At 32.5% G+C, this 19,888-nt stretch overlaps 2 protein-coding genes and 1 long non-coding RNA gene across 10 annotated transcripts; 1 reads left to right on the top strand and 2 right to left on the bottom strand.

Annotated features, from left to right (window-relative positions):
• Positions 1-1,206: 1,206 nt before the first annotated feature.
• On the bottom strand, positions 1,207-3,867 carry LOC111876025 (uncharacterized). Of its 4 annotated transcripts, none has more exons than XM_023872540.3 (4): positions 3,723-3,867; positions 2,965-3,016; positions 2,434-2,485; positions 1,207-1,863 (listed from the first exon to the last, which is right to left on the bottom strand). In XM_023872540.3, exons 2-4 carry the CDS (start codon positions 2,990-2,992, stop codon positions 1,422-1,424), a joined length of 522 nt encoding a protein of 173 aa, XP_023728308.1. In that variant the 5' UTR covers positions 2,993-3,016; positions 3,723-3,867; the 3' UTR covers positions 1,207-1,421. The 4 variants fall into 4 exon arrangements, with proteins under 4 accessions (XP_023728308.1, XP_023728309.1, XP_023728310.1 ...); XM_023872541.3 differs by having other exon boundaries at positions 2,965-3,061; positions 3,723-3,859; XM_023872542.3 differs by having other exon boundaries at positions 2,965-3,057; positions 3,723-3,849.
• Positions 3,868-13,153: 9,286 nt separating this feature from the next.
• LOC128128635 (uncharacterized) lies at positions 13,154-14,937 on the top strand. Its single transcript, XR_008226642.1, has 3 exons — positions 13,154-13,541; positions 13,632-14,582; positions 14,671-14,937. It is a non-coding gene; the product is annotated as an uncharacterized LOC128128635 (long non-coding RNA).
• A 912-nt stretch (positions 14,938-15,849) lies between these two features.
• Positions 15,850-18,276, bottom strand: LOC111895505 (uncharacterized). Of its 5 annotated transcripts, XM_023891590.3 has the most exons (5): positions 18,142-18,276; positions 17,384-17,435; positions 16,853-16,904; positions 16,192-16,445; positions 15,850-16,093 (listed from the first exon to the last, which is right to left on the bottom strand). In XM_023891590.3, the coding sequence occupies exons 2-5, from the start codon at positions 17,409-17,411 to the stop codon at positions 16,035-16,037; spliced, it is 393 nt and encodes a 130-aa protein (XP_023747358.2). In that variant the 5' UTR covers positions 17,412-17,435; positions 18,142-18,276; the 3' UTR covers positions 15,850-16,034. The 5 variants fall into 5 exon arrangements, with proteins under 5 accessions (XP_023747358.2, XP_052623150.1, XP_052623151.1 ...); XM_052767190.1 differs by having other exon boundaries at positions 15,850-16,445; positions 18,142-18,258; XM_052767191.1 differs by having other exon boundaries at positions 15,850-16,445; positions 17,384-17,480; positions 18,142-18,203.
• Between the last annotated feature and the right edge of the window lie 1,612 nt (positions 18,277-19,888).

Below are 19,888 nucleotides of genomic sequence, written 5' to 3'. Positions count from 1 at the left end.
ATATGGGTTGTTTTTGAAAAGTTTAAATTGGTTGAAATTTTTAGAGCGTTACAGGATGGATGGAGTTAAGACATGAATTAAGTCCTTAATCACACTTTGTGGCCATCTAACACTTACATGGTTGTGGCTTAACCATCAAGGTCGGATTTTTATGGTTATAAATGCTTCCAAGAGCTCAAAAGGACAGCTCTTAAGGACTGAAACTACACGAATACAAGAAACCTCAACTTTGGAGCCAAAATGCCACATAAAACACCCCAAAACCATAACTAAGCATGCAATGGTCAAGGGTAAAGCTTGATACCTCAAATGAGTCAGAATAGATACCAAAGATCTATAAGCTCTCTTCACGTTCTTGCTCCTTCTCCTAACTCTTTCTTCTTCAAAACACCAAAAATACTCAAAAGTGCACCAAATTAGCTCACAAGGCATGCAAGAGGCTTAGGGTTCGATTTATACTCTTTGAGAACAATGGAGACTGAGAGAATGAAGGTTGGGGCGGACATAAGGTCTTTATATATGGTGCAAACCCTAAAATTTAGGGTTTGCAACTGAACAGATTACGCCCAGCGTACGCAAGATTTCTCATCGCGCCTCAAACATGTACATTGTACGTACACTATGTATGCCCAGCGTACGGCCTTCCTAAAAAACACTTAAATAAATCGAAGGAAAATACATGGCGACTGGGCATTACACGTTTGATTGCCAGGTCATAATGCATTTTTCCTTAATTAATTTTGGTTTTTGTACAAAGCCCTTAATTGAATATTGTTTGTTTGAACATGTCAAACTTGGTTGGTGTTTAATAATTTTGAAACTTAATTACCCTTTTAAGTCATTTCCCTTAAAAAAATCCCAAACGTTTGTAAAAGTCATGACTATATCTTTGAACAAAAAAAAATGGTTATATCTTTGGGATTTTTTACCAAACAAAAAATTTTCATCTTGTTGCGGGGTTTTTTCTGAGATATGAAGTTTTTTAACGGTTTTTACAGGGCTTTTCAACAACTTATTATACAAGTCTAAGAATATAAATATGCAAAACTTTTATTGATGTCTGCTGGAATGTTAAGTTTAGCCAATGCTGATGTTACGGAGGTTTGTTATCTGCAAGAATTGGTTTACTATCCACCTTTTTCAATCAAAAATGTGTGTATCAAAGCTAATCCATCCAACCCATTATTACTGAGGCAAAAAATCAAATAGGATGGAAATAAATAAAGTTGCTTTATCACGATAAATTATATTTGTTCGATATAATATTGTCAATATAAAGGGTAAGAAAAGAATACAGTGAAAAAAATAAAAGTTGAAAAAAAGATGAAAGGATATGTTTGTAATTTACCAGATAACAAATATTTTCTAGCAAAAAGCCTAAAGGATTTTAATTTTCTTAAATTCCAAATACATGCAACCCCTTAACAATAAGGAAAAAGGAATTTAGCCATAAGTAGCCTCTTCATCTTAGGCCAATTAATTGGACTTTTTTTATCAACTTGCATGCTTATATCTTGGATACGTTTCCACCATTTGGAAGCCTCTCCATCTGGCAGAAATTTGCAGCTGACCACATCTACTTGTTCATCTTCTGGGACAAAACAATAATTAAAAGCTTCTTCTACACCTTTTAGCCAACAGCGAAAGCTACGAAGATCAAAATGCTCACTAAAAGGTCTTATAAGTAACTGTGGTTCGATTAGATTTTTTGGAATATCAGACGGAGGATGTTGCTTTATTAGAAATTTTGGCAACTCCCCCTCCAAATATTCGACACGAGCGCCCAGTCTTTCCATCGTTTTTGACATGGACACAACATCGCTCAGAACTTTATTTAAATCGCTGACCAAAGTTGAAGTGATTCTGAAAAAAAATATACAAATAAACTTTACTTATACGAGAACAAAAACATCAAGAGCAAAACAAAAGACAGTTGATAACAAATCAATTCTTGAAATGGATCACTTGTAAAGGTTATCCTTCATTCAATAACAAATTCAATTCTAAACCCACTTCACAATTTTCTCCCTCACACACAAAACCAAAGCAAAGTAATTGATCTTATAGATGTACATTTGAAGTTAAATTGCAAATTTATCAAAGATTGTTTAATAGAAAACTAAAAATATAAGTATTTAAAAATATATAAAAAAAAAATTACTTTATTTAAAAAAAAAAAAAAAAACCTTTGGGCAAATATGATAGTTTGATGTTTATCACAGGTAAATATGATATTTTGATAAGTATTTAAAAATATAAAAAAAAAATTACTTTTTTTTTAAAAAGAACCTTGGGCAAATATGATAGTTTGATGTTTATCAAAGGTAAATATGATATTTCGATGTTTAACAAGAGTATATATATGCAATTCTCCCGCACTTTTTTATAAAACAAAAATTATGACATTCAAAAATAATAAAATTTTCTAGAAACCTGGAGCCAATATGGTGTCCTTGATCTTGATCCATGTCTTGTGGCTCGTTCCCTGAATCAAAAAATTTAAAGTCAGTATAAAGGTTTATTTTTTTCAACACCATATTCTAATCTTGGAATAAAATTTAATCAAACTCATCCTAATAAAACCTTAATCTTCCAACCAAAGGATTTACACCTTATTCTTTCAAGATTTCCAATCGATTTATAAATATCTTTTAATTATATTAATTTTGATGATCAAATTGTAGAGAGTGATCCAAAGAGAAAGCCAGATGTCAAAACCCTAAACCTTGATGACCGATCTAGGGTGTTGGCTGTTCCATTCTCCATAAAAGAAGGCATTACTGGTGTATAAGTAATTAGAGAGTTACATAATTAACAAATCACAACTTAAAGATTTTAAATCAACTTCTTCTCTGTATATCTTTTACATTAAAGGATGGATAAGTGCTAAGTGAGTATCTATAATTCTAATTGAACATATTTAGAAGAAACTTTTGCAACAGAAACTAGCAATTGCAAACAAACCTGATCCAGTCTTCTTTTCCCCATCCATCTGGGGTTGGTTGACTTTTGAAGCCTGAATAAGAGTTCAAAAACCAAAGCCCAAAACCAATTCAACTGCCTTGTGATATACATATGGATAATTAATTCACCGGATCCCACTTAAAATTGCCCAATCATTGTTAATTATTGATGCAGACTACATATGCTTATGCTATGTATGTATACATGTACATAAACTTTTGTATTCATACTTAAGTTGTTATAAACTGACAAAATACATCTTACATAATTCTTTATGTATGAAAACTAATGTCATAATCATAGCAGCAAACATGTTCAAAAGTCAAAGGTACAAATGAGCTGAATAAAACCAATCAAGAGAGTTAAACAATACCAAACATACAGCAGATCCATGAATCAACCACATAAAACCATGGGAAAACAAATTTTACATTAGTATTCGACTTTTCTTGCCCCCCTTCAAAAGAAGCCAAACTAAGATGAAAATGAAACAACTTTGTAAAGGCATTAAAAAAAACTAACTTTTCGATCAATTTGAAACTTTTTTACGCCTAAATGTGATGCAAAATAAATAAACTTAATTTCTTCAGAGTCGATGAACCATGGAAACTTATATCAGGATGAAAAAGAAACACAGAAAACAAACCCTAGAAAATAACTAAACAAAACCATTGTCCTCGAATCGGGATCGAGATCAGTATCAGAAATCATACAGTAATGAGATTAGTAGACTCGGAAGATTGGGTTTTCACGATTACCGTTATTACGTGAAGCAATCGTCCCCTGATTTGCCGGCTTCTCCTCCGCTCTACGCTGTACCGGAACCCTAAGGTGGAGATGGATCAATTTTTATAGGTGTAACATCAAACCGTAAACTTATCCCCTGGGCCGTGGCCCATTCAACTGTGAAACAAATACCCAATCGACCAATAGCATAACTTCGACTTCGGCTCTTTTATTTGAGCCGGATGTGAGTTTACATAAATTTTTCTTGATTTTAAATAAATTCTTTGATAAAACAATAATAATAATAATAATAATAATAAGCACTTAATCACTTCAGCCTTTGCTCCAACTCTCCATTCTCACGGATGACTTAATACTTAAAGTTGTGATTAAGCCTAACAAGGTGTTTCACATAACATTGCATTTTTTTGCATGTGGCTACAAAACCAATTCTTCGTCCTTCATCTAGCATGCCATGAGGGGGTGTTGTTATTTACACCCAATTTATACAATGTTAAAACCATTTTACAGAAAGTAAAACCACTTTGACTTAAAACCCCAAATTGAAATGACATCCTTCTTTTCTTCACATTATTTTTTTTAATCGTAATGTTTCTACTTTCTTTAATTAGTTAAAAAAAATTAGAATGATTAATAATTATTAATTATTGATATGCATATATTAAATTATCCTGAACAAAAAAGTAACTAAACTGAATGATAAGTATTAAGAAGGTTTATAACATTCATCAAATGTGGAAAGTTGTGATGTCTTGGATAAAACAAAGACCAACTAGGACCAATTTATGAAGTGTTTTGATAAAAGCTACACTAACTCTTGAATATTTGCTTGTCAAGAAATGGTTATTGACAAGAGAATATTATAGGTCAAGGTGTCAGTGGGAGTCTTAATTGTCTTGAAAGGTTTCAAGAACAAATCAAATAAACCTTATCGATCATCACTAGCACACGAGTTGAGGTTTACAACCTATCGTGTCGACACCATTTTGTTTCTGTGCCATTCCAATTGAGTTAATTATGCATGTGAGTTCTATGAGTTCTCATTTAAATGCATAAAAGGCAATGACCTTGATCAATGGAAAGTACATTGATAGGAAAGGGTGAGTTACTTAACTACTTGGAAGACATAGTGAGCAGCTGTGTTACCATAAGGCAATAAGTCAAGATTTAGAAAGTTCGGTCCATATGAGTTTGAATTTGTCGTAAACTTTGGTTTTGACAAATTCACATGGATAGGAACACATACACCGTTTAAATCTAAGTGTCATAAGATTTCCTCCTTCATGAAAATGATTGTGAGGAAATACTTTCACTAAGAAAGATTTTAAGAAGATAGTGATTGTAAAATTGCATTCTCAAATTCGATTATGGTTACGGTATCCTTTCCATAATTTGAATTGTGAGGTTTGACAATTGTTTAGACACACATATGAACTATCTAAGGAAAAGGTGTATAAGTTCAAGAAGCCTTGATAAAAGATTATCAAAGCACCAAGTATTAGAAACATGAACTTAAGAAATTCAATAAGTATTGTTTTTCCTGAAAGTTAGGCTGTTTCTGAATACATGTCAAAGCTAGTGGGAGCATAAGTGTTATGTTTATAATAATCATCTTGATAGTGGGAGCATAAAAGTTATGGTTGTATGATTATTAAGGAAAGTATTGCAAGTTGGCAATATTAATTATAGAAAACAAGAGTCATTTTTTGCAAAGTCGTAAGGATGGAATAGTTGTTTTGCTATAATTAAGGGAGAGAATATTATGCTTCATTTCAAATCTAAAGGCTTAGGTTGTGGAATGTTAATAATATTAGTCAAAGGTACATAGTGTGTTCTTAAAATTTCGATTATGATTACGACATTCCTCTTCACAATTCGAATTTTGAGAACATAGCAAATAAAACATTAAGGCAGAAGATTGATAAAGTATCAAATCTTTATTATGCATCGTGTCCCATACGCTTCGGGATAGGATCGATTGCAAATGCTATAATATTTGACCATTCTAAAATTTTCCAAATGTCTAGCGCATTTAGAGGGAAAAGGGACAAGAATCGGTTTTGACTAAAATAATTAAACAACTATCAAAGGACAATCCAAAGTTCGTTTAGGATTGGTCGCTTGTGAGTAGTTGGAAGTATAGTATTGGATAGGGCTGTGCATGGGTCGGTTTGGGTCGGTTTTGGACCCAAACCCAACCCAACCCATAAATGTTCGGTTTCTGGTTTTCAGAACCCAATAGGATCGGTTTTTGGTCGGTTCGGTTTCTTGGGTTCTGAGGTCGGTTTGGTCGGTTTTTCGGTTTCTTGGGTTCAACCCATACACTCATGGGTTCTTGGTTTAAACCCATGGGTTTTGGGTTTTAACCCGTTTTCCAAAAATTAAGCAAGAAGTTAAATACTTCAAAAACACCAAATTGAAGTTAAATACTTCAAAAACACCAAATTGAAGTTAAATACTTCAAAAAACATGAGTCTTACAACCAAATAGTCTAATATAAGTTACAACCAAAGCCCGAAATAGTCTATTATAACCAAAAAACAATCAAGTTTGAGTCGGTTTCACGGGTTGGATGGGTCGGTTTCTTGGGGCGGTTTGTCGGTTTTAAGTATGGGTTGGTTTCTCGGGTTGGATGGGTCGGTTTCTGGGTAAAAACCGAAACCGAACCCAACTTTTCGGTTTTTAGAAAATTAAAACCCTAACCGTCGGTTTTGCTTCGGTTTCGGTTTTTTTGGTTTCGGTTTCGTCGGTTTTAGTCGGTTTCTCGGTTTGTTGGTTTGGGTTTGCTCACCCCTAGTATTGGAAGATATGGAAATGTTTCCATATTGGATGGACCATATCGACATTATTATGAATAGATAAGATTCTATTAAGAATGAGTTGTCATATGGAAAATATGGAAACGTGTCCATATTGGGAATTGAATATTGAAAATCTATGTCTAGATTAGAAACTTTTATGCAAAAGGATGTTCAAAGGAAAGTACTTTGAGTGAGAGACATCATATCTAAGGAATTGTATTGTAACAATCTCCGATAGAGGACTTTGTAATATCATTGACAATAGTCTTTGTGACTTTGGTGCAGTGATATCACGAAAGGATCATTGCATAAAATGTTAGAATCTAGCATAATCTATAAGTAGCAAGAATTTGATATTCTTTCACTTATGGAAAAAGGATTTGGAGTTGTGAAATGAGAATGATTAGAAATGTGTTCCATTTGATCTATTTCACAAAGTAAGAACCATAGGTAAACATTGTGTGCATGCTAAGAGCATGGGACAAGTGTAATAATTCAAGTAAGAAGTTGATTACCCGAAACAACAAATAATGAGTAATCGATATGGTGATAAATAAAAGGTGTTTTATTTATGCTCAAAGGGTTGAGGCCATATGGGATTAGTATTATTCTTGTGTTTCACTTTGCATGTTTTGACTTCCTGAATAATTTAATTGGTTAAGAACAGTCAAATTATTCGAAAGGGCCACAGTCGTTCATATGTTGGAAGTAGGTATGAATGAAGACTGTCGTGAATTGGTGTGTGGATTGTCTAAAGGGCATTAGACATAAGCACATTTTTGCTGCAACGTTCATGAGTGCTTATGAATATGATTTGAGCATTGGATTAAACCCACGCTCACTTGGATCACTCCATGAATTGTATCACAAGTGATTGGTGAGACGATAACATCTTATATTCTTGAAACCGAGATGTGTGAGTTGTATCTTGCAAATCGGTTGCACATTGATAATATGTAAACGCACTAGTAACTTGGTGTTATAAAACATATTGTTGTGTGTAATTCGGTAAGTGAGTGCAAGCAAGCATTGTATCAAAGTTTATCCGTTCCTTTTATCCAAAGTAGGATAAAAGCGATATCTTTGGGCCCCTCGATGATTTAGTGATGACAAACGTAAATGCTCGGTCGGGCTAGGGCTAATTTGATTTGTTCAATTAGTCAGTCATCATAAATCAGAAGTCGAGATATAGTACAAAGAGAATGATTTGAAATCATATCTCATATGATATCTATAATGGAGGAATATATGATCCCTTATCTAAGGACACGCGTATCTGATAGGATCAGAGTTGACAGCGGCTTTGGAAAGCTACGATTGCAGATCAGGATCTGAAGTCATACGCATAATAGTTATTAGACTTATCCAAGTGGGAGACTGTTGGATTAGTGTCTAAGTCCATAACTATTTTGGTATGTACTTGACCCGATGGTGCATGGTCCTTTTGGGTTGCCTTCACCAAAGCAACTTGATAGGATGAATTATAGAGAGAAAGGATTTAAATATGATTTGTTAATATATTATAAGAATAATATATTAAAGGAGAAATCATATTGTTTAATTAATATTAGTCAATAATTAATTGGTAATTAGTTTTGTGACTAAAAGAGATTAAGGGACTGGAATTGTAATTATAAGATAATTGCAATTTGGGTCATGGATTGCCTTGTATTAAGGAGTGGACGAATTCTATAGGGAAGCCCATAAGAAATCGTCCAAGGCCTTAAGGAAAGGGATCTATGGGTTGCTTAAGGCTTAAGCATCCAAATTAGGGTTTCCTTGTTAGATAACCCTAATAGCCTCACTATATATAAGACCCTTATGACCCAAAAACGTGGCTAAGCATTCTTCTAGGGTTTCACACGTTTTTGGGCAGCCTCCATCCTCTCTCCTCTTCATCCTCTTGCTCTTGGTGTTTATGAACCATTAGAGGAGTGACATTTGTGACTCTAAGCTTTCTAAAGTCAATACAAGAAGAGGAATTGGGATTGTTATTGCTATATAACAATCAAGGTATGATCTAAACCCTAATTATATGTTATATTGGTTATCATATTCTAGATCTAGGGTTTATAGTCTTGGATAACTTGCATGTACAATAGAGAAACCTAGATCCAAGCATTAGGGTTTGTATGAGCACATAGGATGTTCTTATTGCCAAAACCCATCAGGAACTTCGAAAGGTAATCGAGTAGGAGTGGCACGCAAAACAAGGTAGAAAGAGAGTGAGAGTTTAAAAGGTGTGAGGAAAGGATTGATCAGGGCTCCCTATTTATAGTGGTTTTTGATGTGCGCGTCGGGCAGTGCGCACCGGCCATCCTGGTGCTGACACGTGTCCTTATCCTATGGTGTAATGTCATCCCGTATCCAATCGAATCATGTGTCAGAAAGCACGTTGGGCACTGCACGCAAGTAAAAAAAGAAGTTTGTAAATTTCCTATCTCTCACATACGAATTCCGTTTTCAATGACTTTTATATATTCGCAAAGTTTTTGACGAGCACTACAACTTTCATTTTGGTCGTTTTGGCTAGTTTTAACTTGTTTTTCGATCAAAATTTCTAATCGTTAAAATTATAATCTCTCCCATGATATCTATTTTAGTTGTTCTTTATCTCATAATTTCTACTTTTCGGTGTAGTACGTTTTTCCTTTTGGCGACATTCTTTAAAAGTCGACTATTCTATTCGTAGTTTTCGTCGTTGTAATTTCTTACCAACGATAGATCTATATTTGCTATAATTGTTATATTCCTCTTATTTTAAGTTGGATTTCTACGAAAATTATATTTTTGAGATCGCGGTAATGTGTATATCTTAAAAATATTAACCTGCTCTCAAAGTGACGTAACTTTCCGTGCACTTTATCTTTGAGCCTAATGTTGACGTATATAAGGATGAAGAAGTTGATAGCATCTAGAATGTAGGGTTACAAGGGCGCCCTATTATCACTAGATTCTATGGTGGTTGATGACGTATTTCTCTTGATTGTCATAAGTTGTAAGATACATGCTTTTCGTTTATTGGAAATTCTTGATATCTTTTCTACAAAAATCTTTAGGTCAATGCATCACAATTCCCATGGTTGGAAGACATCTATTTTTTTCAAATTTCCTCTTTATCCTACAACATGTTGTTCCCTGACCCATCAAACATAAAAAAAAAAAAAAAAAAGAAGTTATGTGCAACACACGTGCCTCTTTATTAGTTCATGATAAATCATCATTTTGCACCACATTTATTTAAAATCTCCACAACCCTTCAACGTTTAATTAATTAATCACAACCGTTGAAAAGATTTTTTAACTTGATTTTTATAATTATTAAGTTAATGACATTTAATCTTTGATCTTTTATTTTTTCTCACATTTATACATGTTGTATGCATATTAATAGTATATAAGTAAGAATTTGTTACAAAAACATTTATGTTGTTGAATAAGTTAATGATTCAAATACGAAGACTTGAAGAATGACTTTTCCCGCATCCATGGTTACTTCAACACGAAATTTTCTTGATATAATTATGTTTGAGATGAAAGGTATATTAAAGATCAACAACCTTCCTTGTTATAGAAAAATATAAATTGTGTTTTTAGAATTTTTTTGATTTTTTTATAGACTTTATAAGTGTTTAATATGTTTTTGAATGCAAATATGATAATCTCTATTTGTTTTAGTGCTTCTATGTTATTGAAATTTATATTATCTTTATTTGTTTATGTTATTTCTTATTTATTATATCTTTACTATATTATTAAACATATTAACTATTTCTTGAAATTTAAAAGGTACAACTATTTGAACATCATGTATAATCGGATTAAGCTTGTAATCTAAATATTTCAATAATCTATAAGTGTATACCCTATTAACTCCGAGGAGCCCTAATTTCCTTTACACGCTACCAGCTGTCGTCAAAGCGCATATCTTCTGTCTCTCTCTTTGCTCTCTTCAGTATCCGACAACTCTCTGCTACCACAAAGCCGCCGTTACAAACTCCGCCATCACCTCTCTCTCATCTGCCAATGGTACCTAAACCCCTAACCCTAATTTTCTTACACCATCGCTACCTGACATCGGCAACATCACACACCATTCATCAGTAGTATAACCCCCAATGACGAACCAATAATTCACCACCACCCATTCTTCGTTTCTTACACCACCAACTGTCTCCACCCAATTGCCTCGCAAACCCACCACATGCCGTCTCTATCTCTGTCTTTCTATAAACCCTTAGGTCATCCGTTATACCCACCACTAACCACTATAGTGGTGGGTGCCACATCATCACCACTAACTACCACTAAAAGCTTGGGATACTCACCACTATATGTCTTTTATTTTTTGATTATTAAAATAAAAAATATATATATTTTAATTAATTAAATTGTAGAGAGAGAGGTGGAGAAAGGTAGAGAGAGAAGCAATTTTATTGGCCGTGGTGTTCCGTTCTTCCCACCACATATGACAACGAAATAGCTCCACCACTAGCCACCACTAAAACCTTGGGGTGGTGTTCACATCCGTGGTTAGTGGTCACGTAGACCACGAACCCTCTCGTGATGAGCATACCATAAGGCCTTAAGCTAAAGATACACCATCACTCATCGTCATTAATAGCACCATCGCTCTCACCTCTACAACCAATCGCTGACTAATCGTCGATGTCGATTTCCACCATGTTAATCTCTATACAAAAAAAGGTGATACATTTTTTCTATATTTGATTGGTTTCCCCTAGAAGACTAAAAGTATATCCACTCTACCATTTTGGTTTCTGAATAATAGCTTTTAATGATTGTTAAATCGGAATAAATTGTTATAGACATTCTTCCCCATGGTTTTTTTTCTTATTGGATCTGTCAGGTAAGAATGGAAGGATGATAAGGGAATGGAGAGCAGGTTTGTTTTCATTTTTCTCTCTTCAACTGCTAATCCATCAACATTATGTTTTACTTATATTATATAGACATAATCAAGATTAAGATTGACAAGTGTGTCATATGATACTCCATTTGTCTATTGTTAGTGCTAGCTATGGTGTTTTGAGGGTTGTTAATGAAAATGGAGCAAAAGGATATGAGGTATTTGAATACAAAGAGTCTATTTCTCTTTCCTATACATGTTTATGCGCTCTCTAACATTGTTTTTTCATCAATGTCAGTTTATTGTTAGTGGAAAGCTTGAGAACAACATGCCAAGTTAATGGAGTTCAAGTAAAGGTACACATTGTCATCTGGTGAATCCGTCAAGGAGTTAATTGACTGTTGTGAGACTTGTGCTTTTTAGACAGGTAAACTCATTTCATTTTGTTATCTGCTTTGTTTGTTTTACAGTATTTGATAACTTCCTTTTGGGTTAAATGTAAGATTTTGCAACAAACTTTCACTATACTTCCATTTCTTCTTGATATAACATTATTTTTTTGAAAATCTACAGAGTTTTAGCATTGTCATTTAAAATCAAAAGCAATTTACACCGATGTAATTTTGTAGGTTATTCAAAGTATGATGTTCTAATAATTAAAAACATATGTAAGCACAATGCTTTAATATGTTGTTTTTAATTTATTTATTTCTTTAACAACAAGAAACAGGAACATACTTTAGTTTTCATCATCTTTCGTATTTCCAGCTTTTTAAACTCTAATGCTCTTTGCTTTCTTTCTTTTTAATTTTTTTTTTCAGTTTTCATCATAGGTTGCTAACCAACCACTGTTTTCACATCTTTTCAGGGTAAGGATCAGTTGTTACCAAGTCGACAAGAAGGTGAGACACTTCAACGACTACTACCAAAATTTGACATTCGTATATTTGAGGATAATGGTTACATGATCTTATGGTAGCAATCCTCAACATTTGTTTTTATTTTCTTTTTTCTGAATGAATGCTAAAGTGTAATATCTAAATGTGACAACAAAATCTTTTAAAGTATTGAGTTGAAGTTGAAGTTGTTTCTGATAAAACTCGAACATGATATTTTAGAATATCTTTGTTTATTTATGGTGTTTTTTTTTTTGCAGTTTTTACCTTAATCCATGGATCTGGAAATGCAGTGTATACATTATTGTGCTGTTCATCTAGGTATTTGCTTTCTTAGTTTCATCTCGAAAGGTAACATTTTGATTTACCTAAGAAAGCATGTTTATTCTATAAACTCAACCTTATTTTCCTGGTTATGTGTTCTCTTTGGTAGCCTATTCTCACTGGTTTTAATAAATTATTCATGTTTTGTCAAAAAGGGGGAATTTGCTTGGGATGTAACCGGTCAGAAGAAAGGAAGAGAGTTTAAGATCACTTTTGTAAGTTTATGGCAATCTGAAGTTGAACAACTTCATTTTCTACTTGAATGGTTGCTCATTGTTAGTTTCTTCTTTCGATTTATAATTTTTTTCCAAATATGATTTGTTGTTTTCTAACTTGAAATTTTATTTGTTTGAAAGATTTTTGCTTTTTAGGGGTTTGATTGTATGATGGTAGCTAAAAAGAAGTGAAATCATATTTTTTTTTCACATTTATATAAGGTATTATTATATGATTTTTGATATACTCTTTAGAAAAGTATTCATAGTACTATGTCTCCGGGTTCCTTTTTTTATGTTTTATATGCTTTAACTCTCAATATATCTTTGTGGATGAATCTTACTAGAGGTTTTGATTTTGGAGGCAATAGGCTACAAATTTTGATTCAACAAGATTGAGATGGAGCAAGTTTTCGGTTAAATCTACTTTAAAGCTGAACTTCTCTCTATGGATGAATGGCTACAGGTTTGATGTTGTCATGCTATATCTCCTTAAAAGTTTAAAGCTTCTCTATGTTTTTCTTATTTCCTCTTTTATATGGAAATTATGTAATTAAGCTTTTGAACATATATTTGCATGTACTTGAATATGTCTATGTGTGTAGGTGGGATCGTTTCTCATTTCTCAGCTTGGTAAATCCATGCCATAGCTCAAGAAAAAGACATATACCATAGAGGATATATTAGTAATATGAAAGGATTCATGAAAGTACAAATATGTCATGTTAGTATTTGGTATTTGAAAAATATGGGGCTTATAATGCATTGATATTGAAAAATTATTAATTTTTCGTTCTTGGGGTTGTTATTGTAGGCATGTTTCCATCGGTGGAAAAGAGCTTCACAAGCACCTAGCTTGTGAATTGTGTGAAGATGTTAGAACTAAGCGGTTAGTGAAATCTCACAGCTCTAACATTCGTAAATTCCTACTTTTCAATTTCTTATATGTATGCCCATATTTATAAATGTGATTGTAGTAAGTGCAACTTTTTAAACATTATAACTGAGGTGGCCAAGTGGGTCTCTACCATAATCATGGTTATAATTCTGTTATTATCTCTAAAAAACAATACGAGTTAGTGTCTAAAGCATAACTATCTAAATATTAATTAGTAAGTCTTAAATAGTATACTTATATCTTTGAAATATGCTTTGTTTTAAAAAGACATAACAATAAATATATATTTGTTATAGTAAATTATACCATCAATAAAGATATCATTTTCTAACATTGAATTTAGTGGATATTGTTTTCATGGGACGGTAACCATGCACTCAAATATGTACATAAATATAGTAATAAAAAATGAGAATATTTTATGGTATGTTATTTTAATGTGTACATGACAGGTAGCAGAGATGTAATAGAAGGAAATGGAAGTAAGTTGTAATTTCTTGCTAATGAATGAAAGTACGTTGTTATTCATCACATTTAATTTGACGTAAATGCAAGAAATAACAACGTACTTTCTAAGTACATTGTCATCATGAGAATAAATTGAAAGTAAACTACCCTTTCTTGCTAATAAATGAAAGTAAGCTGCTATTTGCATTTATTTTGGGTACAGTGCAAGAAATAGCAAATTACCTCAAAATTAAAGTGCCCCATAATGAGAATAAACTTGAAATTAAATTACTATTTCTCGCTCATTGGCTTATTTGGCATATTTCTTTAAAATAAAATCAACGCTTTTGGGTAAATTGCAGGAAATGGCAAGATACTTAAAACCACTATTATGATTTGAAGTTGATTACATTTTCTTTTGTAAGTATAGTTTATTTTTTTGGAAATAACTCTGAAGCTTCTAATTGTTTTCTAATTTTGAACCTTCTTTTGGCCAATTTGCTCCAAGCATGTTTGTGTTTGAAAAAGCACCACAAACCAAGCGTTAGGCATGGAGTTGGAGTATGTTCTTGGGAAAATTAATGTTAAAAAATATCGTATTTGTGTGCCCTTTAAGACCAGAAGTAAAATTCTAAACAGTTTCTCTGTGTGTTTCTAAATGCTTTATTATGATGAATCATCATTTTCCTATATTTCTAAAGTACATGCTCAGGTAATTAATATTTTCGTGAGCAAGTGTTGTTTTAATTGTATGCTTTTAAAATAATTAAGCAGATGGAGGTTACATTATATCCATACAGTCAAAGCCGTACAGGCCTTCAAATAATTTGTAGAAGATATATTAATTGAGTTATGTAACTAAATCGATTAAAAAATGGAAAAGGAAAGAGTTGTTAAATTCATCAAACAATGACAAAGTATCCAATATGTCCCATGTTGTAAGAATTAAAACAAATATAAGACTTATGAGGGGATGCTTGTCTCCCCACTCTCTATGTTTATCTCAATAAAAGACAAATTCTCACACAAAATTTTGTATTTTAAATCTTTAATGAAATAAATCAAACTCTAAATAATAAAAACTAAAACAAAATTTCTTAGTTACTTGGACCATATACATTTCGAAAACACACAATACTACATTCTACTTTCAAAAACATTTTCACATACCTTTCTTTACAAATAGATTAATAAAAAAGAAGACCACACTTACTATAAAGAATAATGTTTACAAATAAAAGATATACCTTGCATGATAATATTAATTCATAAATATCCGACTTATCATAAAACTTTAAGAACGTGATTTTGATGCCCATTCATATCATATTTACCGGTTGATTTAATCCTTCTTTGAGTTCACTTTGACCTACTTTGGTTATTGAAGTTGGCACATACCGCAATCAGACGACATCAAATAATATTTGTTAATGCATTGTGTGGTAAATGATAGAAATAATATATTTTAGATATTTGTATCAAGGCTTGAAGAAATGAGTCCATACTTATTACCTAAATTTTTCTTGGTATAATAGTGTTTGAGATTAAAAGTAAATTAACGACCAATAACTTTCTATATTATGAGTTCTTTTTTTGAAATTGATGATATATTTTTATTCCCTTTATAAGTGTTTAAATATAATATTTTGAATACGTCTTAGTGTTTTTTATGTATTAAGAGTTGGTATTTGTAATAGATAATAATTAACATAAATTAACGAGTGTACGTACAACTTGACACATCATAATGTTCCATGGTAAATTTGAAAACATTACAAGGATGTTTTGGATTTCTTGTTGGGTACCAAAAATTCTGGAGAAACGAATTCAGCCATAAACAGCAACTTCATCTCATCCCAAGTAAACGGGCGCTTATCGACTTGCATGCTTAAATTTTGGATACCTTGCCACCATCTGAAAGCCTCTCCTTCCTGTGGCAATGTGTTGAATACAAGTTTAGCTTTGTCAACCCCTGACAACGGAAAACACCCGAAAGAGTTTTCTACACTATCTATCCATTTACAAAAACCTTGTAGATCATCAAACTTCTCAGGGAAAGATGGTAGAAGAACCTTTCGCCATATTTCAACTTTATTTGGGCCGTCACCAGATTTCTTCTGCTCTACTGGCTCTGGCTTTGGCTTTGGCAGTAGAAAATATCTTTTGAAACGCTCTTCAATAGTGTGTGCACTAGTGTCCAGACCTTTGAGTGTGTTTGACATGGACTCAATATCATTCATAATTTTTTTTATATTGTTGGCCAACAAACCCAAACTATCTACGCTGAAAAATATAAACAAATGTACTTTACTTATACAACCATAAAAAGCTCAAGTGCAAAAAATAAAAAAGAGATAGTTGATAACAAATCAATTCCTTCTCAAAATTTTCCCTGATTCATTAACATATTCAGTTCTAAACCCCCTTTACAATTTTCTCACTCACACACAAAACCCTAGCAAAATATTGGAATAGAACCCTTCTTCCAATACAAGGATTTAAAAAGTTTGTTTAATAGAAAATTAATAAATATAAGGATTTAAAAAGATCATAATTTTTTTTTAAAAAAAATGGGAATTGGGCAGATATGATATTTTGATGTTTAACAAGAGCATATATATGCAATTCTCCCGCACTTTTTTATAAAACAAAAATTATGTCATTCAAAAATAATAAAATTTTCTAGAAACCTGGAGCCAATATGGTGCCCTTGATCTTGATCCATGTCTTGTGGCTCGTTCCCTGAATCAAAAAATTTAAAGTCAGTATAAAGGTTTATTTTTTTCAACACCATATTCTAATCTTGGAATAAAATTTAATCAAACTCATCCTAATAAAACCTTAATCTTCCAACCAAAGGATTTACACCTTATTCTTTCAAGATTTCCAATCGATTTATAAATATCTTTTAATTATATTAATTTTGATGATCAAATTGTAGAGAGTGATCCAAAGAGAAAGCCAGATGTCAAAACCCTAAACCTTGATGACCGATCTAGGGTGTTGGCTGTTCCATTCTCCATAAAAGAAGGCATTACTGGTGTATAAGTAATTAGAGAGTTACATAATTAACAAATCACAACTTAAAGATTTTAAATCAACTTCTTCTCTGTATATCTTTTACATTAAAGGATGGATAAGTGCTAAGTGAGTATCTATAATTCTAATTGAACATATTTAGAAGAAACTTTTGCAACAGAAACTAGCAATTGCAAACAAACCTGATCCAGTCTTCTTTTCCCCATCCATCTGGGGTTGGTTGACTTTTGAAGCCTGAATAAGAGTTCAAAAACCAAAGCCCAAAACCAATTCAACTGCCTTGTGATATACATATGGATAATTAATTCACCGGATCCCACTTAAAATTGCCCAATCATTGTTAATTATTGATGCAGACTACATATGCTTATGCTATGTATGTATACATGTACATAAACTTTTGTATTCATACTTAAGTTGTTATAAACTGACAAAATACATCTTACATAATTCTTTATGTATGAAAACTAATGTCATAATCATAGCAGCAAACATGTTCAAAAGTCAAAGGTACAAATGAGCTGAATAAAACCAATCAAGAGAGTTAAACAATACCAAACATACAGCAGATCCATGAATCAACCACATAAAACCATGGGAAAACAAATTTTACATTAGTATTCGACTTTTCTTGCCCCCCTTCAAAAGAAGCCAAACTAAGATGAAAATGAAACAACTTTGTAAAGGCATTAAAAAAAACTAACTTTTCGATCAATTTGAAACTTTTTTACGCCTAAATGTGATGCAAAATAAATAAACTTAATTTCTTCAGAGTCGATGAACCATGGAAACTTATATCAGGATGAAAAAGAAACACAGAAAACAAACCCTAGAAAATAACTAAACAAAACCATTGTCCTCGAATCGGGATCGAGATCAGTATCAGAAATCATACAGTAATGAGATTAGTAGACTCGGAAGATTGGGTTTTCACGATTACCGTTATTACGTGAAGCAATCGTCCCCTGATTTGCCGGCTTCTCCTCCGCTCTACGCTGTACCGGAACCCTAAGGTGGAGATGGATCAATTTTTATAGGTGTAACATCAAACCGTAAACTTATCCCCTGGGCCGTGGCCCATTCAACTGTGAAACAAATACCCAATCGACCAATAGCATAACTTCGACTTCGGCTCTTTTATTTGAGCCGGATGTGAGTTTACATAAATTTTTCTTGATTTTAAATAAATTCTTTGATAAAACAATAATAATAATAATAATAATAATAATAAGCACTTAATCACTTCAGCCTTTGCTCCAACTCTCCATTCTCACAGATGACTTAATACTTAAAGTTGTGATTAAGCCTAACAAGGTGTTTCACATAACATTGCATTTTTTGCACGTGGCTACAAAACCAATTCTTCGACTTTCATCTAGCATGCCATGAGGGGGTGTTGTTATTCACACCCAATTTATACAATGTTAAAACCATTTTACAAAAAGTAAAACCACTTTGACTTAAAACCCCAAATTGAAATGACATCCTTTTTTTCTTTACATTATTTTTTTTAATCGTAATGTTTCTACTTTCTTTAATTAGTTAAAAAAATTAGAATGATTAATAATTATTAATTATTGATATGCATATATTAAATTATCCTGAAAAAAAAGTAACTAAATACAAAAGAGAAACAAGTAATATAAAAATAAAGTATCACTTTAGCTATAAGTTTATATTTAATAATTTTCTAACTATTAACTTGGTTATTTATTTCTAAATAACTACTATATTTGATAAAACATAAATTAGATCAAAGCATAATGTTTGAAAGTTGATAACGGAATGCCAATAGGATGGTTAGTTTTAACGTTTTAAAAACGGTTTGAACCGGTTCTATCGAGAATCGGGTAAGTAATCAATCATCAACTAACATCGGTTTTATAGACAGATTCCTTATACCCTTCTTATAGATTAGCTTCATGAATTAGACATACTAACGACTCTTTCTCAACAAGTCTTCATTTCAATTACTAGGTTTTGAGGGAACCCAAAAAGGACTTTGTCACTATTAATTCAAGTATACCAATTTTAGTTATGGGCTTAGACACCTAATCCAACAATAACTAAAATTAATATTAATTATAATATCCTAGCATTTTAACCTGTATCCCCCCCCCCCACCCCCGAAAGCAGTTTGAAAATGGGGTCGTGAACTCACCGCAAAGCATGAAACCACTGATGTAGGGTAGAAATCCATGAGGCCGGAACTGTTGGATTAGTGTCTAAGTCCATAACTATTTTGGTATGTACTTGACCCGATGGTGCATGGTCCTTTTGGGTTGCCTTCACCAAAGCAACTTGATAAGATGAATTATGGAGAGAAATGATTAAATATGATTTGTTAATATATTATAAGAATAATATATTAAAGGAGAAATCATATTGTTTAATTAATATTAGTCAATAATTAATTGGTAATTAGTTTTGTGACTAAAAGAGATTAAGGGACTGGAATTGTAATTATAAGATAATTGCAATTTGGGCCATGGATTGCCTTGTATTAAGGAGTGGACGAATTCTATGGGGAAGCCCATAAGAAATCGTCCAAGGCCTTAAGGAAAGGGATCTATGGGTTGCTTAAGGCTTAAGCATCCAAATTAGGGTTTCCTTGTTAGATAACCCTAATAGCCTCACTATATATAAGACCCTTATGACCCAAAAACGTGGCTAAGCATCCTTCTAGG

This window comes from Lactuca sativa, chromosome 9 (genome assembly GCF_002870075.4).
Source record: "Lactuca sativa cultivar Salinas chromosome 9, Lsat_Salinas_v11, whole genome shotgun sequence".
NCBI lineage: Eukaryota > Viridiplantae > Streptophyta > Magnoliopsida > Asterales > Asteraceae > Lactuca > Lactuca sativa.
This window is presented reverse-complemented; position numbering and strand designations above follow the sequence as displayed.